At 47.8% G+C, this 23,779-nt stretch overlaps 2 protein-coding genes across 11 annotated transcripts in view; one reads left to right on the forward strand and one right to left on the reverse strand.

Annotated features, from left to right (window-relative positions):
• Nucleotides 1-1,304: 1,304 nt before the first annotated feature.
• Nucleotides 1,305-8,122, forward strand: TCP11 (t-complex 11). Its single transcript, XM_009671866.2, is given in 9 exon segments — nucleotides 1,305-1,427; nucleotides 2,162-2,373; nucleotides 2,778-2,914; nucleotides 3,628-3,745; nucleotides 3,747-3,839; nucleotides 4,143-4,325; nucleotides 4,790-4,947; nucleotides 6,601-6,663; nucleotides 6,666-8,122. Coding segments are annotated over 8 exon segments (1,080 nt in total). The 5' UTR covers nucleotides 1,305-1,427; nucleotides 2,162-2,218; the 3' UTR covers nucleotides 6,839-8,122.
• Nucleotides 8,123-8,254: 132 nt separating this feature from the next.
• ANKS1A (ankyrin repeat and sterile alpha motif domain containing 1A) overlaps nucleotides 8,255-23,779 on the reverse strand; it is a 114,825-nt gene continuing 99,300 nt past the window's right edge. For 6 of the 10 annotated variants that reach the window (XM_068918319.1, XM_068918317.1, XM_068918316.1 and 3 more), the window contains 9 exons: nucleotides 23,080-23,232; nucleotides 22,778-22,885; nucleotides 19,309-19,473; nucleotides 18,813-18,938; nucleotides 18,283-18,354; nucleotides 17,772-17,858; nucleotides 17,259-17,396; nucleotides 15,917-16,087; nucleotides 8,255-14,617 (listed from right to left, as the gene is read on the reverse strand). In XM_068918319.1, coding sequence (XP_068774420.1) covers nucleotides 14,498-14,617; nucleotides 15,917-16,087; nucleotides 17,259-17,396; nucleotides 17,772-17,858; nucleotides 18,283-18,354; nucleotides 18,813-18,938; nucleotides 19,309-19,473; nucleotides 22,778-22,885; nucleotides 23,080-23,232 — 1,140 coding nt within the window. In that variant the 3' untranslated portion in view covers nucleotides 8,255-14,497. The remainder of the gene's footprint in view (nucleotides 14,618-15,916; nucleotides 16,088-17,258; nucleotides 17,397-17,771; nucleotides 17,859-18,282; nucleotides 18,355-18,812; nucleotides 18,939-19,308; nucleotides 19,474-22,777; nucleotides 22,886-23,079; nucleotides 23,233-23,779) is intronic. The other 4 variants (XM_068918318.1, XM_068918315.1, XM_068918314.1 and 1 more) reach the window with 2 other exon arrangements.

A 23,779-nucleotide genomic window follows, 5' to 3' on the forward strand; every position in this document is an offset into this window, starting at 1 on the left:
TGTGGGGGTTCGTATGAGCCCATAGGGGCTGGCATGGGTCTGTACGAACCTGTAGGGCTCAGTGTGGGCCCATAGAAGCCTGTAGAGCCCCATGCAGGCCTGTACAAGCCCATAAAGCCCAGCACGGGCCCGTATGAGCTTGTAGGGCTTGGCCCAGGCCCTTATAAACTCAATGTGGGCCTGCCCCATCGGGGCAGTCCATAGAGCCCTGTGCAGGCCTGTAGAGCGTGTAGAGCACAGCACGGGCTCGTATGAGCCCATAGGGCCTGGCATAGGCATGTACGAGCCCAGTGCAGGCCTATACGAGCCCATAGTGCCTCATTCAGGCCCGTAGAATCCCACAGAGCCCAGTACAGGCCCGTATGATCCCATAGGACCTGGCATGGGCCCTTATGAGCTTGGCACGGGCCCGTAGGAGCCCTTAGAGCCCCGTTCAGGCCCATAGCGCCCAGCACGGGCCCATACAAGCTTGGTGTAAGCCTGTAGAAGCCCATGGAGCCCCATGGGGACCCGCACCAGCCCGTAGGGCCCAGCATAGGTGCATACAAGCCTGTAGGGCCTAGCCCAGGCCGCTATGAGCTCAGAAGGGGTGCATACAAGCCCACAGAGCTTAGTGTGGGCTTGTAGGAGTCTGTCGATCCTGGCGCAGGCCTGTATGAGCCTGTACAGCCCTGTTCAGACCCATAGAAGCCCGTAGAGTCTGGTGCTGGCCCATACAAGCTGAGCATGAGCCCATCCAAAACTGTGGTGCCCCATGGGGGCTTGTACAAGCCCATAGGGGCCAGCACAGGTCCATGCGAGCGCACAGAAGCCTGGCATGGGTGGCTACAAGCTCGGCATGGGCCTGTGGAGCCCAGCGCAGGCTCATGGGATCCCTTAGAGCCCAGTGCATTTCAGATAAAAATCTATTTAAGTGACCTGATATTTCACTCTTTCATTGCAAAGACAAGCACTAGATCAACGTCTGTTGATCATTTCAGAGGGACTTACGAGTTTCCTTGAAGGATACTGTTATCTTTTGACCCCCACAGTTAAGACTGGCTAAGCATATTTTATGAACAGGGTTGATAGGAAGGCGTTCCACTTCAGAAGAATGGGGAATTTAGGTTGAGAGAGATTTCCATGAGGTAGAGAAAGGTACGTGTATTGCTTACAGTTGGGAGTAAAGACTAAGAGAAGAAAACGTCCAAAGGCCTGAACTGTAATTAATTCCTCCCATTCCTGGGAGGAATGGTCCCATCAAACTGAGAGTTTGTACGTGTCTGATGTTAATAGAAAATGCCTCCCCTCCTTTCTTCTTTCTGAGCCTGGAAAACAGAGCGAAGGAGACATTGCACAAAGCCTTCTGGGACAGCCTGAAGGAACAGCTCTCAGCTAGTCCCCCAGACTACGCTCAGGCAATCCAACTGCTACAGGACATAAAAGAGGTGAGCTGTTCCTAACACAGGAAAGAAGGTTGCCTTACTGTTAGTTATTACCTCACCTCTTACATCCAAGTATTCCCTTGTGAACATGCGTAAGAGGGATGAGAAAATAGGCTCCTGTTAGTTTATAGGGAGTCTTATAGGGAGTCTTATAGGGAGTCTTACACAACTGCTCCTGGCTCCTTCAAACACATACTCTCCAAAATGATGGAAAGCCTATGTTTGAACTATCATTTATGGTAACAGCTATAGACCATTCCAGGCATAGTATATGCCAAACAAAAACTAAGACATCTCTATACTATATTTGAATACTATATACAAAAACTATAAGACACCTCTTTTGGGTATATGAGGAGCTGTCTCTAATAAACAAGCATACAAGATGGTGAACAAGAAAATTGTTTAGAACTAAAAGACATACATGTTCCTAGCAGAGCATGAGGTTGCATATAGTTTGCTTTTTCAGTCCACACTTTCCCTTTGGATTCCAGACAGTTCCCTCCTTTCCTGCATGACAGTAAAGGAGATTTTGCAATACGTGAAACAGTAGCCAGACTCTGAAATGAGACATTAGAGACAAGCAGTCACTTAAAGCTATTGTGTGCCCCAGAGTTTGAGTACTCAGTAGTTACCTTACTCTCAATATAGCAAGGCCAATCTTGATTCCTGTTGAGCAACTCTGGAAAACTGTAGAGTTCCTTGAACAAAAAGAGGCAATGCTTCTCTTTTGGCAGGCTCTGCTATCACTGCTGTACAACTGACTGCAAAGCCAAATTGAAGAAGCCCTGGACATGGAGTTGATTAGACGGGAGGCTGAACATGGGGCTCTGGATATCCACAGTCTCACCATGTACATCCTTGGCACAATGGCAGTGCTGTGTGCGCCTGTTCGAGATGAGGAAGTACAAAGATTGCAAAACCTAACAGATTCAGTTCAAATTCTTAGGTGGGTGATGCTGATTGTGACTTGGTCCATATAAACCAGCATAACCTTCAACCATCGTATATTGGGCCTAGAGAAAACTCTGCCCTGGAATTACAGTCCAAGATCCCTTTTATGCACTCTGGGCTTCAGCTTTGTCGTTATTTGAAGTTGAGTTTCAGTGCAGACATATTTCTATTGCCTAGTCGCCCTTCACACAGTGGAAAAGTCCTTACTGAAATGAATCTGATTTTCTAGTAATTTTTAGGGACCGGACATTCCAATTAGACTGAGCAGCCTTTTGTCAGAAAACAGAATAAAATCCACATTCCCCTTTCTGAATTCCCCTTTCTCAGCATTCTAAAACGACCCTAGTCTACTACATTTACTACAGGATGAAAATTTCAATTCACTGTGTCTCATCCCAGGAAGATTTTCCAGGTGTTGGACCTGATGAAAATGGATATGCTGATTTTTACCATCCAGAGCCTCCACCCCCACTTGCAGGACCACTCTGTCCAGAACGAACAGAAGAAATTCCAGGAACTCTTAGATAAGCTGCCTAGTAAGTCTGCAGGGAAGCCAGAGAAGTTGCTGGTTCAACGCTGTGTTCTCTTACAGGAGCTGTTAAATGCACTAGAAAGGGACTTGAGTATTCCAAAGCTGATGATTTCATCACGTGCTCATTTGTAATAACAGGAGAGAGAATTGCCTCTGAAAGCTAAAGGGCTCCTAGGTCCCTTTCTCAGCCTCCTCATTGACATACCTTGCAGAAAAGAAATTATTTAATGTGCTTCAGTTTCTCCTTGCATAAGACAGAGCTAATAGCCATCCCATAAGGAGCTACAAGATCTCATAAGTTTAAAGTGTTTTGAGATCCTCAGAGGAATGAGCAAAATGTTATTAGCAGACATATTTGAAGAGGAAAGTCTGCATTTGACGTAGACGTCTCTTCTTCACTAGGCTCTAGAATATTTCTGTCTTCCTTTCTCCCTCATAGGACTTCATTAAAGGTGCCTTTTGGAGACTGAAATCCTTTATTTAATATAAAGCTCTCCAGAGGCTGATTCCACTAGCCCAACCCTTGCTTTGGCAGCTACACATTTACATTGTACTTTAATGATCTTGTTAGCTACTCCTCGCCATTCCAGGAGCCAGCGCAATGCCTTGGCCTCCCAAAACACACTAGCTTGTAGTATAGCATAGCCACTTCTTACCAACTTAGCCTGAGCAGTCTGACTGTACTTTCAAACATCCATTTTTGTTATCCCATTACAGATAGCCTGGATCACACAACAGAGTGGCTCTGCAAAGCAGCAGCAGAACTGTCTGTGTCCTCTTCACAATCTCCATCCCACCCTACAGTCAGAGCTCGCCTGCCTCACTCTCACAGGGAGCAGTAGCACAGCTATGCCAAGTCCCACATCTGTGCTAAACCGAGGATACATGAATCTGCTCTGCTGGGAACCTGGACCAAAGGAATATCCTGAGGTAGGAGAAGTGCTTGGACACTTTTACAGCAAAGTCATAAAGATACGCAAAATAAACAGGTCTACCAGTTCTGTATCTTCTGTAGAAAGAACTGGGCAGAGCCTTTGTCCTCTCTACAGCATGATTTTATTCCCCATTTGAAACAACTTGGGACTTTTCACAAAACTAAACCTCCCTGCTGCCAGGTGGCCTCCTCCCACTCAGCTTCGTGAAGATGTTACGGTCCTGCTCCATGGCTTGTGAACTGCTGTTATCATAGCTACCGTCTCTACACTCACAGGCTGATTTGGTTTCTGTTCACTGACACTGTTTATGGATCAGACCCAACTGCAGGCAGTACAATCACAGGTGAATCAGCTTACCATCATAGCTGCAGTCCTGCTAGTGACCTGCATGTGTGGAAGCACCTTATTTGGCTCACCAGGGTTTGTAGCTAGGCTGAAGCAGGTAACAAAGGTCCTCTTGGAAGGGCTCTCTTATACCAGGTGGGTTACTTCTAGTTTTCTTTTCCAGGAGAAGAGTTAGTTTGCAGGCACTGCTTGGTTGTGGGATGAGCAGCAGGAATCCTTCCCTGGGAGTAGAAGGGGATCCAAGATCCAAATAGCAGCCAGGTCTACTGCAAGGAGTAGGGGAAGTCAGCCAGCATTTTTTAGCTAGGAGCTAACATTCTAGCAACAGTGACTTCTTGGTTAAAGGGGAAATTAGTGGTGCTGATTACTATTTCACAGGAGTCAGCCCCTGGGTAACTTCAGGGGAAGGGAAGCTTAGTTCACTTGCAGTAGGCACCAGAGCTGTGGCTGAACACTGATTGTCCTATGCTACCTGGCTGTGATGACACTTCCCTCAAAAGACATATAGAGGGCCTTCCCTTCTTGCTCTATGCCTGCAAGACCCTTTCCTCAACAAATCTGAGCAGTGGCCAGAGCACGTATACCTTTGCATGACTTAGGTATGAAGAATCTTTACAAGATATAGGCAATCAAGTGCTCCAGGAAAGTGGCAGGACTCTTTCACAGCTGGGTTATCCTGCTTTTACCAATGACAAATGTGCTTCCCTGAAAGGCCAGATAAGAAGCATCGCAGACAATGCAGTGCAGAGTGTCATCGGTGAGTCTCTGAGCCTATGTCTAACTCAGCTGGCTTTGCCTTGAAGGAACCGAGTATTTGCACCCTCAGGGCATTACTTAGGTTTAGCCTAATGACCCTGTAGTATGCAGGACAGGTCTAGGATAGGTACTAGCATAGCAGACTCCCTGCGTTGAGCAGAACTACTGCTGAGGGTGAGAGCTGAGTTCAGTCCCTCTACACAGTATGCACAGGAGAGGAGGGCAATGAAGCTAGGTTCAGAAACTGCCCAGATTTTCCTATTCACCTCCAAAGGCTCCCAAACAGTAATTGCTTTGAAAAAAATCTCTTAAATCCTCCCATCCTCGCTAAAAGCTAAACAGGCCCAAGTGCAAGGCCTGTTATTAAGCAGTGCTGCAATCTTCAGGCTAGGATGTAGACTGAGAGATTAATCATTGGGTCTAGTAAAGTACCGTGCTAAGAACTTTAAATAGTATTTCTCCCTAGGGAGTATACTACCCGGTATTCAGCTAACCAGCTGCCCTACAATGCTGCTCCATCAAAATATTTATTCAAACGGTTTGGATAAGAGCTGATTATTTTGACCTTTTTATTGGTACTCTGAACACTAACTCCATGTAGATTGCTGTGCCACAGGCAACTAGTATGCTACTGGAAAGATTATTTCCACATGGAAGACTTGCTTTTATCAGCTATGAAAATAGGGTGAGGCTCTTCCTGCCTCATGCTTCATTTAGTTAAGTGTCCTTCCCAGCCGGTGTGGACTCAACTGCATTGTTTATTCGATTTTATTCTTTCCATGTCAGAGTAGGCTATTTTGTTTTGAAGTAACTCAGAATAAGGCTAAATTAACAGCCTAAACCAAGCCCTGATATATGGCAGGCTGGGCAGTATGTGATGGCAATGACTCTCTGATGGTTTGGCATTAGAGAAAAGTTGTGGGACTAGTAATCAACAGCACAGACAAGGCACTGTGCGATTCTTAGATGCAAAGGGGGGAAGACCATCAGCATTCTCACACACAGACTTCAGATTCAACTACCCAGCTGCTTTAAATGTTGCTGTATTTCAGCTACATGTTCCTCAGAAAGGCTTCCTGAACACTTTCAATTGTAAAATGCTGCTGTGGCAGGCTAAATAAATCCTAGGCTCTGAAATTCCATACTCCATTATGCTTCTAAGATGCCGGATGCTTCAATGCAGTACAAAAACTCTTCAGAATTGGTGAAGAATCCATACGGTTAAACTGTAACTGTAAACCTTAACATAAAGTTTAAACTGTAAACTTTAACATAAGAACGGCCATACATCCATCAAACCTGCAGTCCTTCAGCCCACTGTCCAATCTCTAGCTATTGTTATAAGCAACTACCCTGGGCAAACTGAGAGCAAGGCAAGCATACATGATACTTCACTCAAGTACTCTCTTAGCATCAGGTAGTTTCACCTTGGTTCCTGTGCTGGATGCTGTTAAATCTACTTAGTATTTGGAAAAGAAACTTCCAAATACTTCCAATATGTCCCTGAGCCCACGTAGTGTTACTGTCTACAACATCCTGTGACAATGAGGTTGTCCACACATCTGCTCTTGACTGCATGAGGACCCCTTTGTCTCAAAGCTAGCTTTCTATGCCAAGGTTGTTTTTTTTGTTTTCGTGCTCTTACTCCCTACAGAACAGGGGATTCATTTATTCCTCAGCCTTTTCATTTCCCCTAATGGACAGAATTCTCTCAAGGATCTCCCAAAGGCCTTGATGCCATTCAAGAAGAGCTGCTGGAAGTTGGGCACAGGTTTGGAAGTGTGATCAACCACAACAGGCAGGTGTTTGGACCTTACTACTCAGAAAATCTCAAGAAAGTGCTTCTCCCAGAGCCAGAACTGGAGCCAGATGCAGGAACAGACCCTTTCTGATCTTCACTACATACCACATAGGAAGGCAGGAGTGGCACAGATTCTCCAGCAGTTTCTCAAATCATGCTTTAGCTTGTAAAAATCAACTGGAAGTAAACTCAGCTGGGCCAGCAGAGCTACTAGGAAGTGACTCTTGGCATTGTCAGTTGGCACTTATGTTTCTGAACAAACCTTTCAACTGCAAAAAGACGGTGGCTTTTTTGCCCCTCAACTTTCTGCTGTTTGACGCTGCTCATCTCACTGGTGGGGAAGGCAAGGGGATATTAAGTTCATAAAACTGCACTGCAGCTTAGGCAGTTTTTTTTTTTCTATTTTTTAAATCCAAGGTGTTAATTCTACTGTGGGCCTTTAGCCTACTTTGCTGAAACATGTTAGTCACAGCCCAGGGACACTGTTTGGATTTGATAAAGCCACATGGTATTTAAGACCATTAAAACTACTCGATATATTTCAACATTAGCTTAAAAACCAGGCTTACTAAATTATTAGAAATGGCACATACAGTATAAATCTAGCAATCTCTCATGTATTTAGTATTTTACCTCAGCCAGATTTTACTTGACACAAAAATCTAAACTTTAACCTATATTTAAATATCTGGTTTTCCTGGTCTAACTTTACCTAAGGAACACATCCCACCTTTCGGTATGCCAAAAATCTCTGCTGCGTAAATACTATACAATGTCTGCCCAAACTATTACAGTTGTTACATGATTTAGTTGCTGCCATACTGCAAAAAAGTGGCTTTAGTGATTATCATTAGTAAATTAGGCTCCTGACAATTCACCTTCAATAGTACAATCCTTGAATGTGTAAATTATTGGGGGTAAAAGTTAGTTTTTTCTCACTATCACATGGACAATATGTACAAAGCGGTTGGAGACTGTCATGGTATAGGTAAACCTGCCTTTAACAGAACACTTGGACGCATTTTAATGCATAAATTGTACTGTAACATCTCAAAAGAATATAGTATTCAATATTTAGGGTCAATATCACTTACTGCAAAAATAACAGCTTCCACCAAAGACACTACTCAGCAGCTGTTACTATACATACTGCATGCAATATACTTAGGGACAACACAAACCCCTTACTCTGCTGCCAAAGATTTAAATTGAGACTGCTCCCAGCAGATCAGCATTTTCTACTTTGCTTCTTCAATAGCAGCAAGTCATCTCTGTACAAGGCTTCGACGTTATTTTCTTGTTCCTTGGATTGACAAGTCAGAGGAACGTGCGTATAGTGCTAGACTGAACTAATCAGGCATCAATAAGCTGCCATCCCCCACCTTCTCTTACCTGTTTCAGTGGCACAGGTCACATCTGTTACACGAGCATGAGAACAGCATTGCTTTAAAGTAGATGAACAGGAGACTTCTGTATAACGCTTGGGTCACAGTGACAAAAGAGCAAGTATGTGTCTAACTTTGTTTATTAATTCAGTCTGTTCTAAGTTGTACAATTATGAAAACAACAAAACGACTGCTGGAAGCCCAGGAATATTTACAATCTCGCCTTGTTGTAGTGAGGTCAGTCTATGTTGTTGCACAGATTGGTTATGTTTGGTACCACAAGATGTTTAAAATTCAGACAAATTTGAACAGATTAACAATTGTATATACAGGAAATAAAAGAAAATTCAAGTATCAAAATACAGACAGATTAAATAACATTTGTATTACAAATCAGTCCCACTGCCATACATCACAATTAGCAAAAATGTCTACATTGCAAACTGAACTCAACTGTTCTCCGCCCCGTTAGGGAATCTCAGGTTTTTCTTGCAAGGGTAAGAAAAATGTTTGCGCTAGATCTACTTTTTGAAGAGCAGCACATTTATTTCCTTTTGAAAAATGCAGCAAATAATGCTAATATGAGATCTAAAAGGGAGATTTTTTTGCAACAGTACAGCATTGCAAACACTGTGCTTGCTCTAAAATAAAGATCTGATTGCACGGAAATGATGTGAGCACAAGAAAGCCAGGGAAAATTCTGCTGCTAGAAATTTCTGAAGTGGGATGGAAGGAGCATTAAAGCAATTGAATCCACTTCAGCTATACACAGAGCTGGAGGTACTATTTGGCATCTGGTCTGTGTCTCACAGCAGCCTTATGAAGGTATAAACTTTTCATTAGAGGTACATCCTGGAAGGTGCCATGTCTGTCTCCCTAGAAGGGGAGCGGGCATGTACCCCACAAGTTGCTTCAATTTTTCTTCTAAAAAGAAAAAGCCCAAAGCAAATTCAAAGACAGCTGAACAGCTAAGATTAGCATTTTTTGTAAATACAAAAAGTATAAAGCAGCTTTCATTTGGAAGAAAAAAAAATCCCCTCCTATATATAAAAAAGACAAGCAACTATGCATCTTCGTTAATCTATCTTGAGTTCCTGGCCTGGACTCATGCCACATACAAATGGAAGTCTCTAAAATACAATCTGTTCTTGAAAAGGGGAAGAAAACCTAGGGTAGTACCACCTTCTCACACGCAGGTAATAAAGCAGATGCATTTTGATTCAGAGTCATATTCAGCACCAGAAATTTAGGGCACTTTCCTCCAGATACCATGAAACCCTGTAAGGAGGAAGAGCCAGAATACTGAGTAATGGACAGGTGATCAAATTACTAGAAATCAGTAACAGGCATGGTCCAGGATCAGTCTCCAGCACACAAGTACCTTGAAAAAAACCCACCAAAACAAAAGGGGAGATGCATTGCCAAAATAATTGCTTTGTCTATGAAGTGAGAAAAAGAGTATCTGGCTAAAGAACTGTTGGATCACTAAAGACAACCATAAGATTTATACACAGGACTGGAAAGGACCACCAGGGCCACGTAAGTCCAGTCCCTTGAAGATTGGAGTCTTCATCACCACTTCATCTCCAAGCCGACCTTCAAAAGCTCATGCATCAAAAAAAAAAAAAAAAGAAAGGTGTCCCTCCTCCCAAGCAGAGGTTCAATTTGCAATCTCTCCGAAAAGACTTGTTGCCAACACATCAAATATTTACACTTACACCAGTATGAATTGCAACATATGCATAACAAGGAATGTTAGATTTCCTAAATTCATCAAATTAAAAAAAAATCTCCACTTCCCCTCCTAATCATTTACAGGTCTATGCCCTTGGGATTATGGTTCACTGCTCTCTCAGTCTTACAGGCTAGAGAGACTAAATGAAATCCTGAAATACAGCAGCAAATGGAGTTAAACAGAAATTATTAGGGCATATCACTCTAATAAAGCAGCAGGGTACCACATCCCCAACCATTACGATGCCTGTCAAGATTATAAGAAGTGTGCTGCGCCACATTTTTGCATCTCAAGAATTAAAAATCATATCCAGTTTAACATCTCTCCCTCAAGAGAAACGGTGCTGGGGAAACACATCAGTTCACTCACAGCCAAAATTACTACTAAATACTCTGGTAATTCAAAAGAAACTAAGTATGCAGCACCTTCAAGATGGTGGCATTTGGGGATACAGGACTTTGACTGGGGCCAAGCCATCCTTAGGTTGATTTGATCTATCCTCAGATATGGACTGTTTCAGTGTAATGCCCAGAATTTAACTCCTTACTTGTTTGTCTTCTGAAACTGTTGCACTAATTAAATAATGAGCTAGTATCAAAAAAAGTGCTAAATCACAAATGAATAAACATAAACCCCCCAACTCTTTAGGGCATAACTGCATTTAAAAACATGATAGGTGCACAAGAGGCTGGAGAATGGAGTCCTCTCCAGGTATTCAGTGCATAAATGGGAAAAAAAAATTGTGTCCTTGCCATAGAAGTGTCAAGTATTGCAATGCAACAGTTCTCTGTAGGGAAAGCAAGCTTTGTACCATCGGTAATACTTGGCTATAACTGCTCTGGGGTGAAAGATCCTTTGCAGACTGTTTTCCCTAAGTTATTTCCATATGCTATAAAAGCTTGGAGTAGCTTTGAAAACAAAGGATGCAGACCTATTTTGCAAGGCTCCTCACACTGGAGGAAGTTATTTCCAAGAATTTGGCATTCTCTACTCTTCACCCAGAATTGAAGCAAATTTAAGTACCATTAGAGATGCACACATCACTCCCACTGCTAAGACTTTCTACTGTACTCCTTGTCGGACAAACAGTACTGTGTGGATTCTCAGTAAATAAGGATTTTCCCTCACCAAAAATCTGCAATGCTACATTTTAACTGTGAACTTGTTTCACTCTGTATTATTTTGCATGTAAAAAGAACCAGTTTGAAATAAGTTTGTCTCAAACTAGAAAACGTGACATCACTCTGGGCCTCAGAAGACTCAACTTTCCTTTGCTAGAAATGGAGAGCTGCTTTTCTCAGCTGGTTGCTGGGATCCCTTCCCCCCCTCTGCTTTGGAAGCCCTCACAGAGCAGCCATGCATACACTCAGAGGCAGACACCAGTGCCAGATGGAGATGATCTTCGTGTCAGCAGGCCACTGCTTCTTAGGTCTCTGCCCCGTTACTACATTTCCGTGGTAGGAGACAGCTGCCTGGAGATCAGCTTTTCAGAGGCAAACAGAAAGGAAGATAATGGAATGAATGATTCACAAGTCATACAAAAAAACAAGTACTGGGAAAGACGAGGCATATAGCCAGGGGATGAGACAAAGCTGTGAGAACTATGGATGCAGCAGAAGCTTTGTAGTTGAGGCAGATTTGCCTGTGATCCCAGCTGTGTGTGGATGGTCACTCTTAGAAAGGCACATGCATTTGGACCTGGTTTTAAGAGGTACTGAGGAACCTGCTGTTCCCAGCTGAAAGCAGGAGGAGTTGCAAGAGCTCAGACCCTATAAAACGAGGTATATGCGTGGGCAACTGCATGGTAAATGCTTACAAGTAGAAACTACACTACCATCGCTATTGCTAATTCAGGTTCCCTTTGAAGGATATAAACCCCCTCCGCCCGCCCAAGGATACACTTTTTACAGCTTGGAAAGATGCTAAGCCAATACATCAAACTCAAACCCCTTCTCTTGGGGCACCTCAAACACTGCAGCATTCTACAGTCTAAGACGCTCCAGCCAAAAGATGGCACTGCAGCCTTCTGGTCAGCTGCGGTACCACCTCTCCGCTTCTGAAGTTTTTAGGCAGAGGAACCATCGGCTCTACGTTAAGGGGCTCCACGGCATGTGAAATATAGGCACAAGACAGATTTTTCCTTTTTCTGCTTTAAGAGAGACCTTTGAATCCTTTCACTTGAATTCTTACTAGCCTGGCTCTTAACTTGAAGTCAGTTTGCCACTCAGTGTCATTAAGCCACAACAGACTTGGGAGACCAAACTCATTCCTGAGAAAGAGCTAAATAAAGATTTTGAAACATCTGCTTCCACCACAAGTCTGGGGAAACAGAAGCTGTGAGACTACACACCTACAGCCCCAACAGAACTTGGGCACAAGCTTGTTCCACAGCTCTGCAAGTTGTAGGATAAGCCCCAGAATAACAGCTGTAAATAAGCCAGGTTTGCCGTTCTGACCACCCACTGCTGATAACACAAGACATGGTTGTCAGGAAGGGAGATTTGGGGTAAATTCTAAAAGCTAGTTTGGAAACATGGAGCATTACAGGAGATACGTGTGCGCCCTCCTCCCCATGTTTGTCTAAGATGTCCATGCAGGCCTGTCATGCGGAGATGAGAAGAGGTGGGTAGTTGCTGTCCACCTTTCTTCGTAGCTCTTGTCCTAATACAGGCCCACTGTCACCACTAGCTCTCCAAAACTGGACTGTGAGGGGATCTTGCCAATGATGCCAGACCCGGGGTGAGTTTGGACACTCACATTAAAGGTTGCACGTTAGCAAGCTTTGTGCAGTCCAAATACTGCACGGCTAGAGCCCTTCTCACGCTGCCCCATCTGCTCAGCTGCGTCCCTGGGAAAGGTGTGACAGCTGCTGCCCATGAGAAGTTGGTCAGAGTCCAAGATGCAAGTTTGCTACAAGACTGTCTTTGCAAGTTAAGTATTTCATGTGTCAGGAGAGGGAAGCTGATTGGAATGGGTTTCCTATCACTTTGTGGAAGCATTTCACTAGAGGGACTTAAAGTAGCTCTGCAAACTGCATAAGCCTCACGTCCCCCTGTGAGGTAGGTAAGTTTTGTCCCCATCCTATAAATGGGCAGACTGAGGTAAAGAGAGGCCAAGTTACTTAGACACTGCAAATCAGTGAGTTAACCATCGGATCCTCCTCCTCCTCCTCCTCCTCAGTTTCATCTCACTGAGCTTTGCAAATGCAAGTGAAGGAACTGGGGTTAGTCTACTGGACAGCTTGCTTGGGAATTCACGGGGGGCTGCTCTGAACGGCTGTACAGCATACCCAGACTCATCCCAGCTCTGCTCTGACCCGTGCAGCAAGTGTCCTGCAGTTGCAAATGCAAAGGATCCCCAGTCATATTCGGGAATTAAAGGCAGCTTCTGCTGAAATACACAGAAATGGGGACGTGCTCCCAGAGGGAAAGAGTATGCACTTAAGAAACAGCTTGAAAAAGCAAAGGCAGAGATGCCCACTGATACAGGGCCATCTCCAAGTGAAATCCTCACACTCAAGGATGGAAGGTGACAGATGTTTCAAGATCCCTACAGCCCTCATCATGCAATGTTTTGTAGACTGAAAATAAGCCTTGAGATCAGCAGCAGATTGATTTCAATCACGTTTCTCCCTTTGGCAAAACGTAAAACTGGAGTAAACCTGCTGAACATAGCAAAGCTCTGCCCACTTTATCAGACATCTCACACCACAGTCTCCAGCCTCCTTCCTTTCCTTCCCAACACAGTGCTAACAACATGTGCCTTTAAAAGCTTAACCCCTTTACAGTCTGGAAAATGAGAACTACGCGCATAGCTCACAAGAAGTTGGAGAGTGTAAACAGAAAGACTACGGGGCAAACCCTACAAGGGCCTGAAATGCATGCAACCAAAAAGCTTCTGCAGGGCACTGCCCGGAGGCCTGATCTCCGAGAAGGGTCAGAGCTCACTGTGGGAACGATCACCCCAGCCCAAATCAGCGCTCCCATCAGAGCACACAACCAGGTTTTCTGCTCTGGGCTTCAAGGAGAGAGAGATTGTGGGCAGGGTCCCCGCCAGGAAATCTAGTGAAAGTGTTATTTGCAGATAGTATCACAGTGGTTAGTGTCAATTCAAATGACAGATAAGAAGAGGGGTGAGTTCACTGGAACAGTACACAGCCGTGGCTCAGTTGGGAAGTAGAGAATCTAGGAGGAGGGAGTGCGTGCACCGCAGAGACAAGAAGTCTCCATCAGTCCAAGGATAAGAACGTGAAATAGAAAAAAGGCCTGGGGAGTGTCACGTTGCCCCAGAGATTCACAGTGCCAGAGCAAGGGGAAAGACGTGAAAATGGCAGGCGGCTTCCTGGATCCACATCTCAGATTCCCACAGCCTGCATCCCTCTGCACCTCCCACCTCACAGATATCTAACAGCGTGTTACCCTTGTTTCCGAGTAAGGAGAATTCACAGTGTTCAGTAGTGATCAGGTACAAAAGCCGTTTAAGTCTACAGTCTCCTAAGTGCTGCTGCCTTTGACGTAGTGCCTACGCGGGGCTCAGTGTGAGCAGCTGGAGGAAGAGGGAGTTTAGAACAGCAGACAGATCAGATCGCAAAGGCACGGTTAGACTAGGTGGACACAGGGTTTTTTTTGCTTTAGAAGATAGTGGTCTCATACTTAGTGCTGAGGGTCCGCTTGGAGTCCTGTTTGGGGTCCACAACCCAGGAGACACTGGCATGAGACTGGGAGTCTTGGTCCACTTCAGAGGGCTCCAGCTAGAAAATAAAAAGAGAAAACGCATGTTAGATCATCTGCGCTTCCAAGAGTCCGAGGCAGGGACAGAACAAGCAGGTATTCAAAGCACTCAGCATGGTGCGTGGAGGGGCTGCTCGTCTGGCTAATGCCCATCCCCAAAAGACGCATGTTGGGGGCAAAGCAGCTGTCACTGGGGAAGCATTTGAGTCCTTCACAGCTCAAACATTTCTAGCTATGTAAGTCTCAACCCAGCACCCTGAGATGGCTTCCTCATCTAAGGCCTGTGAGTCCATATTACCACTAGCGACAGCTTCACTTCATTTCACAAACAAGCATGAAAAATTCAGGACTATAAAGATGACAATATGAAAAAAAAAAAAAAAAGGCAGACGGAGAAAGAGGGAGACAGCTCCTGGCAGGTGAGCTCCCACGTGATTTACACTCCTGACCAAGCAAGGCTCTTTCATCTTGTCCTCCTAAATCAGGATCCTACAGGATGGTTAACAATGCCAGAAAGAGCACCGCAGTTAGTTGAGAGCTGCCGCTCTGCATTAGTGGGGGCAGACATGAGACCGTGGGGTTCATCTGAGCCCTGGAACAAACGGGGAGGGAACACACAGCAGTGAGGCAGGACACGGGACCACAGCAGGAGACGCGGGAAGCAGAGGGGCAGGCTGGCCAGCCACAACTGAGGCAGCCCAGGTGGGTTCGCAAGGAAAGATGACAGGAAGAAGGGTAAAGACCTTAGCTCCTGGACTAACAGACTGCAGCGGCAGGTAGGAGGGGCGGTGTGTAGTACAGGTGTGACAGTAACAACAGCGAGTGTCGGGAGGGAGCGGCACCTGAGCGGGGGGGAGCAAGCAGAACACAGACAAAAGGAGACATTAAAGGAAGGCAATGGCTCACACAGCAAACCCTATTCCTCAGCAGCTCCAGCCTGGGCTGCAGGGATAATCCCATGCTGCAAACTGCAAGTCGCCTACTGATCTTGCTGTGGCTCTGCAGAGTTTCGAGCATGGAAGCTGCGCTGGATCCAGCAGGGCACTTAACTCCCACGCCGTCGGGGCCATTGCCACCTCCGCTTACACAGATCCTACACGGATCCCTAACTCTGCAGCAGAGCTGCCAGCGGAGCCACAGATGCAGCAATATCAGCAGTGCCCAAAGCTACGGCCACTTTGTCTGCGCTTTGTCTGCATCCGGGCCGCCCCCACTGCAAAGGGGGAAGTTTAAGCATGTTGTGCCAGGGAAGTGGAGAGAAATCCCTGCCCAGACCATGCAGAACACACCCAGCAGCCTGCCGGCCCGCACATACGTACTGCAGATTTCCTCACGCCGGCTCGCGGCTTAGGCACCGGTTTGGAAGATTTTGTTTCGATCATTTCTCCTGCTGCAGCACCCAGAGGCTTCACCCTCTGGGCTTGGAGGGCCAGCTGGTAGGCGACTTCAAACGCCTGCCCCAATGTGAGGATGATCTCATAGGTCAGGTTCTTCAGAGAGACCACAGAAAACACAAAGCCATTAGCTGCACATTAGCTCCCTCACCCAGCGCAGAGTTCGCAGAGTTCGCGCGCTTGGCAGCAGAGGGCTGGGCCTGCTTTGGAGCTGCAGGCCCTCAGCAGGGCCCATCGCCTTTCCCGTAGCAGGTCACATCCTGCTGTATCACTGGCAAAGCTGTCCTGTGCACGTGGGGCAGTGCTGAGCTCCAGCCTCATGGTAATGCCGGCACTGAGCCACCTCTCGCACATGTACAGCACCGGCTGGCAGGACCACCTGCGAGATCATTACATCCCCTTAAGCATTGCAGTTTAGCAGCGTTCTGCATTGTAAAGAGGAAAAGCCCAAACGTTTTACGCAGCCGTTTCTGCCCAAGAATAAAAGCGAGTTTTGCTTCCACGCAGTCGCTGAATTAAAAGGCTGTTAAATCAGTCTATTACATTGCACATAATTGAGAGTGTATTAGGGTTTTGTTCGCGGCATATTCCCCAAGAGGGAAAATCTCCTGCCCTGCTTTGTTCAGTACTGGAAACTGCAGTAACGAAGCCAGACAAATATTCTCTTTGTCGACAGAGCTGCAAAACGAAAAGCATTTTAAGCCAGGGCTTTGAGAGGAATATTTTAGGGTAGAAATAGATGAAAGAGCTCTAGGACAGACTATATATGTTTCATGACTCATCGCTAAAGCTGAGCGATAAAACGAGTGCACAGAGTTAACCCACCCGAACTGTGCCAAGATAATTTGGAGTTGCTAGCCATCACCAGTGTCTGATTGCACATACCAAATTCACACTTAAACAGGCATTTTTTAACTTGTGGGCTAGAGCTTCCACACTCATGCAGGGCTCTATGCAAAGCAAATTATACCACAGCAACTCATGCTGCAGCCACTCTTCTTGCAGCGCGCTGCAGGGATAGCCTGAAGTGAGATGCTCAAGCTACAAACCCTGGTGAACAGGTGGAAGTAGCCATCCTGCTAACATGCTCCTTGCTATGTACATACTTCTGGAAAACACCTCTGCAATTTGTAGGCCAAGCCAGACCAGAAAACTAACAGCACATGCTGAACCGAGCAGGACAGCCACCCTTGTACTCTATGTCCACGCATCCCTGTCCCCCAAGGGCTGCAGTGAGCTGGAAGCCGAGACGCTCTAACCCACTCACCACATCCACGGTGCTGAAGACGTGGCAGTAGTGGTGGCTGGTCTGCAGGTCCTTGGTGATGTAGGCGAACGTGCAGAGATCCTCGGGGTCCTGAGCAGCGCAGGAGATGTTCCGGATCTCATGCTCAGCAATGACATTCTGCCAGGATCAACCACAAGCACCCATCACCTTTCGTGGGATGCCAAACACACTCGACAAACAGGAGCTGCAGCAAGCGTGTATGGGTGGCAGGGAGGAAAACAGGTACTGCCAGGGAGGGGGTCACCCAGCCAGACCGGTCCCAGCCCTCTCCCATGGTAGGAATGAACAGCAACACAGCCCACACGGGGCCAGTTTGCCCAGCCTTCAGCATACTGGCAACCATCCCACCCTGGTGCTTTCCCATGGCCTTAGCAGCTCCTCAGGACCAGCTGTGGCTTCTGGAGCCACTAGATATGTCCTGCAGCTGTTTGGGCAGATGAGACTTCGGGCCGTGTCCCTCCAGAAACAAGCTTCAAGGCATTTTAAGCTCACCTTGTTAGAGGCATCAATGAACTTCACCCCCTTGTATGTGATGGACAGTATTATGGTTGGGATCTTCTTCATATGCTCTGTGGATTTCTTTGGAAACAAGAACATTCAAGTGAACAGCGTGAATACATGCTCCCTCCTTCACTGCAGGCCCTGCTTGGGGCCAGCAGGGACCCGAAGCCACTACCCTGCAAAGGAAGGCTTTTTGGCATCTTAAACCAGGAGGAAGAAAAGCTGCTCCTGGGGAAGCAGAGGAGAAGGGATGAGGATCTGAAGTGAACACAGCACCTTTTTCCTCAGTGGAAACGCCTGCCCTCCCACTGCAGTTAGGAGGGATCTTTAAACTACACGGAAAAGCGCTGGGGACGGGGCGGTTCACCAGCATTATCTGGCCTAGACCCACTGCTCTGCGCACATGGAGACTGCAGGGCTTGGGAAAGTACACCAAGATTCCCCCTCTACTTCATCCACTGAAAGCTGTGAGAAAATCCCGCTGTCCCCGTGGCCTCCATACCCTCATCTTGGCACAGGCATCCTGCGTAGACTCCGTCCCTCGGAGATCTTTGATCAACATGGAGCCCAGGTACTGTTTGGAAGAGGGGGAGATGTTAACACGCTTCCAGGCATCCTGAAGGCTTCAGGCAGGAAGTCTTTCCAAACCCAAAGCAACACAGAGAAGACAAAGTCAAGGTTGCTGCTACTCTGGCGCTGGGGGGAGTGGGGCACAGAACGCCCAGGACTCTTGTTCTTCCCCCTTCACCTCCAGCAGTGTTGACTGCAGTCCCCACCTTTCCACCCCAAATGGCCCTAGGGAGGAAAGTGGAGCCCCATGCCAGAGCCCGAACCTGGAGCGCTCCCTGGCCCCAGGAGGGAGATTGTGCACTGGTCAGAGGGATCCACAGCCTGGCGAGTGGCCAGCAGCCACGGCTGGAGAGGGGCAGCTTACGGAGGACTGGGGGGAAGAAGCACCACGCCTCCATGTGCGACAGCTCAACTCCAAAGGCTTCTCGCCCTCCCCACCCCTACAAGCCAAAAGGCACTTACATTGGCCTCGTACCCGCAGGACTCGAAGATTAGCTTCTCCGGCTGGTGCTGCCAGTTTTGGACTGGGGCATATGGGGCAGCCAGGCTGGGGGGGCGCAGGGTCAGCTTTGACTCACGGCGGTCCTCCTGGGAGGTTAGAAACACAGACGTGAAGCCGCAGCAGGTCCAGCCCAGGGTGAAACACGGAGCCCAGGAATGCTCTTTGGGTTGATGCAATTCATTTTCGCAATGGCCAAATCTCACAGGGGCTAAGAGGAGGCAGTACACCAAGGGTGAAGGTGCCAGTAGTCATGGAGATGTGAACGACTCATTTTCACCGATGCCTAAGTGAGCTGCTGGCTCTAATGTTCAAGCCAGTGACAGCATGGGGAACTGGGCCCAACCAGCTCCTCAGCCCCCCCCCCATCATCCAGACTCCTTGCTGCCTCCAGAGAAGGGGATCCTGCAGTGATCTGTGCAGAGGTGCCCACAGGACACATTTCAAGCATCCACTGACCTGAGCTTTGTAGCGCTCGGCTCTGGGATATGGAACAACATCAGTGCCACGGTCATGTTGCCTCTTCGAGGTGTCCCCGGAGGGCAACAGGAGATCAGCAGATCTGCCCGTGTAGGAGTCGTTCTGGCTCAGGGGGGAGGACGTCTGGGACATCAGATCCTGGCACTGAAACAGGCAGATACCAAGAACCGTCCAGTCAGCACGTGCCACGGCCCTGCCCGCTGCTTGCTCTCACCACACTCTTCCTCGTGCTGGCTGTGCCAGCCAAGAGCTGGATGCCCTTCTGGGTGACAACCGCTGCCCACCAGCTGCTTGTGCTGTGGAGCAGGAGCACAGGTGGGCACAGACAGCCGGCATGCTGGGCTTCAGTTGCTGATGCTTCCCTCGGGGTGTGCTGGTCCTGCCCCGGGAGAAGTGCTGCGGGCTTCAGGACTCAGCACTGACACAGTGCACAGCTCGCTAACTCGATGGCACGGGCTGGGCACATCCCACCACCACTGAGTTAATGCTCAAACAGCAGCTGCTGCCTGGCAGATGACCAGAGCACAAGGAAGAGGACAACCTGGCCCCAAGCTCAAACCCATGCCCGGGTGTCCAGTTGGGATCAAGGCAATCATTTCTCCCAAGGAGTATCAGGACCTGGGACCACCTGCTCCCCCTTACAGTGCCTACATGAAGGGCATAGGGTCAGCTCCCGCTCCAAAGGTGCCTGGAGTCACTTATTTCCCATGCAATGCCCCCATTTGCTGCAGGACTGTTTAAGGCAGGTATGCAGCCCTCTCTATCGCAGCAGTCGAGCACGCCTCCATCTCCTGCGAGCTTGTCCCAGGAGGGCAGGAGCGATGCTGAGCCGCGGGCAGGACACTCAGAGGAACAGGCTCTGCTAAAGCCCTAAGCGAGGCCCTCCAAGCTGCCCCCCTCCAGAGCTGACAATTAGCCACCCTGGGAGAGAGGCCCAGGAAGCATACTGAGGGATCAGCCCAGATGCCTGACAGCCTGGCTATTACTGCGGGAAAGATGCACCGCCAGTACGTGCCAAGCGGGCCAGCAGACAATGCAGGGAGCTCACAGCTGCAAGACGCATTAGTTCTATTCAACGGACTTGCTTAATTTGCCATTGACGTCCTTCCGCTCCCCACGCCAGAGCCAGGCACTGGAACGCGCCAGCTGTAGCACCAGGAAGTGCTGCAAATGGCCCATTCTCTTTTACAGCCTCCCTACCCAGCATATCAATCAGTTGATGCTGCACCAAAGGACTTCTCCCCTACCCCCAACCCCGCCTTTAGTCTCAGTCTCAAGAGGATGTTTTAGAGAAGCTCAGCTCATCGGCTGGCTGCTTCCCATCTGGGGTTTTGTTGCCCGAACAGGCAGCGGTGAAGTGAGGGAGAAGGTGCGGGGCTTGGACACAGCTCCTTCCTGGCTCCCAAGCCCATGCTCCGGGTACAGTGCCAGCACAAACCCTCTCGCTTTGCACCTGTGGGACCCTAGTTCCTAGAAAATTCAGTGTGCGCAAGCAGGGCATGGCAGCACCACCAGTTTCAGTTAAGACTGTTCTGTTTTAAAAGCCCTTGGGATCCAAAGCAAAAGGGAAGAGCTCGGCAGCAGAGCAAATACCAGATGTTTGGGACAGGGAAACGCCAATCACTCCCAATTCCTGCTCCAGGAAGCTGATCTGCAATCACCAAAGAGGAAGCAGCATGACATGTTGTCCCTCCATGGCATGCTGTTCTGTTATCAAGCTCACAGGTGAGCTGCAAACTCAACAAGTTTTGCTAAACTCAACTCTCAAATTTAGGTTTTCAGGAAGGATGGCAAATGTGGCAGCTCCCCTCCCAGCCAACCCTGATAACGAAGGGCCTGACCTCCAAAGGTTCTCACTCCTACAGTAAATATCAACATCCACAAATCACATCAAGTACACTTTGGCACAGAGAGCAACAGTTCTGGAAAACCCGAGACAGCCCAAGGAGCCAGATTGCAGACTCCCAAACAGCGCAATCAAGATATCAAGCCCCAGCTGCATCCGATCTCACCAGCTGAGCAATGTTACACTCCTGCTTGTGGGAAAATTGTGTTACATCTGGCCTGGAAATAAGGGGGAAGAGAATCAGCTCAGCATTTCCCTGCAGCGCAGGGTGGGAGTAGCATCCATTCAGTGCAGGAGCCTGACTTGCACAGAGGCACCTGATCTGAAGGAACTGTGTGCTGTTATCCCTAGTGTGAGCACACCAAATCTGGCCTGCAAGGACTGAACATCGTCTTCTCCTATTCCGTTTCAATAGCAGGATCACACCCATGCACGCTATTTGCTGCTTAGGTCAGAGTCTGTAAAGAGGAAAAGCTGAACTAGATGCAATTAGCCATGTTAAGATTTCTCCCAGCGCACCCTGGATGTGTCCGTACACTTCAGCTTCCCATTCAGCATGGTGAAGGCAAAGATGGAATTTGTCCAACAAAGGAGAAGGTGAAAAACTAGCAAACTCATCCATCGCTTCAGCTAGAGCACGTCTGTCCGAGCAAACAGCAACATTGGCAGTTGTGTGGCCTAGGCTGGAGTAGAATTTGTACATCATGATGTGAAACTTGTAATCTGTTCTTACTCTGTCCAAGTGCTCTGTTCAGATGCTGTTTTGAAATGAAAAGACTTTTCTCGTAACCATCAAGCTTCTCTGACGTGGGTGCTCATTTCAAAAACCCAACCAGAGACGAGGAGGAATCAGATGCAAGGTCAGCGCTCTGGCCAAGCCAGGGCTGGGCTGGCTCTTACATTTCCCAAGTTCTGCTCAGCCATGTTCAGAGTGGGAGCATTTGGCTTTGCATCATCCCCAGCAGCAGCCAAGGTGCATCCATGGGAACTGTTGAACGCAAGACGATTCCACCTCCACACAGCCAGATGTGCAATTGCCTCAACACTTCAAGAACTTTGTTCCCAAACCACCAAATATCTGAGAACCAGGAGTAACCTGAGCTTCCAGGTCAAATTGATTTGTTTTTATGAGAAACAAGCCATTTAGCTATTTTTCTAAAAAAGGCAATGCAATTTCCAAAGACTGCTCTCTCTACCTTTATTACTCTCAATACTTACCTTCAAAGGAGTTTTAACTTAAGTATTGACATTGTAGGGTTTTTTTTTCCTTTCTTTATTGATTCTGCTAGGCAGAATTTCCTGTGCATGAAAGAAGCAGAGTAAGGCTGAACAGGCCTCCCCCTCTGAGCCTGGATACCCATCCAGGACCTGAGCTCTCGATAAACACACTCTACAGTGTCTCTGAAACCCCCAGGGGTGCTATCTGCTAATCAGAAAGGAGACAATTATTCCTGACAGATCTGGGTTTAGTTTCTTGACAGAAAGGGAGAAAAGCGAAGGAGGGCCAGGGCAGAACAAAACATCCTGGCCACTGCTGAGCATGCTCCACACAGACATATCAATCAGGCAGCTCCCAGCCAGGACACACAAACAGTGACTCACTCTCAGCTGCGAGAACCGCGGCGGCTTGGCTGGTGGCTCCTCATACGGCCTGTCTGCCAGGGAAGCAATGATCCTCTTCCGATGGCCAAGCAGATTCACTTTCAACACCTGCAGGGAGAAAGAGTGGTTCGTATAGGGAGCGATAGGGGAGTCAGTGCTTGCCTAACAGCCCTTTGCACAAAGCTGAACTTCCCCCTCTGAGCAACGCTATTCACATTTAATGCGACTCCCTGCAAGGCACAGCCCTGGAGGGTACACAGGCAGGACCTCATTTGCCATGGCAAGAGAAAGGCAATACTCACGTTTACTATTTCAAGCTCCCAGAGGTTTTTCACAGCGTCAATAGAGCTGTAGCCACTCGAGAGGAAGGACTGAATGTAATCCTGCAGCCCCAAAGAGTCGAGCCATGCGGGAACCGAAGGCTGGCTGTTCCCATCGCAGCCCAGAGGTTTCAACTGCAAAAAGCACAACCCAGGAAGAGGTTAAAAGCCCAAGGGGGCAGAGATCCCAAAGCATACAGTGCCTGCAATTAAAACTAGTTTAAAGGCATCCATCATTTCCAATAGAACTTTAAAATAAAAATCACTATATAAAGGGGAATGAACCCCAGCACCCCTGCCACCCCGTTATCGGCTCCATGCCGAGGGGGCTCTGTCTGCCAAGGCAGGCGTTGGAACCACTTTGCATGCCAGCTGTGGCGTCTGCCCAGCATGAGTGAAGAGAAGAGCTCCAAAAATCCTCCTCCTGCGCCCTCCAAGCTGACCAGGGAGGGCTGAATCCTCTCTGAACTTGCTGTGCTGGAAAGCACTCAGGAACAGGGACCTTAATTATGGCAGGTGAGCTGTTGATATAAGGTTGAAACTGGTTTCCTTAGCTCCGTGCCAGGCTTCGTTCAACTCTCGCAAAAACACCCCTTTCGCCAGCTCTGAAGCCAGAGCCCGGGACGCACTGCACAACAGGCAGCTCACGGGCAAGTACGAAACACCAGCAACGCCAGCGCTA

Source organism: Struthio camelus, chromosome 24 (genome assembly GCF_040807025.1).
Source record: "Struthio camelus isolate bStrCam1 chromosome 24, bStrCam1.hap1, whole genome shotgun sequence".
NCBI lineage: Eukaryota > Metazoa > Chordata > Aves > Struthioniformes > Struthionidae > Struthio > Struthio camelus.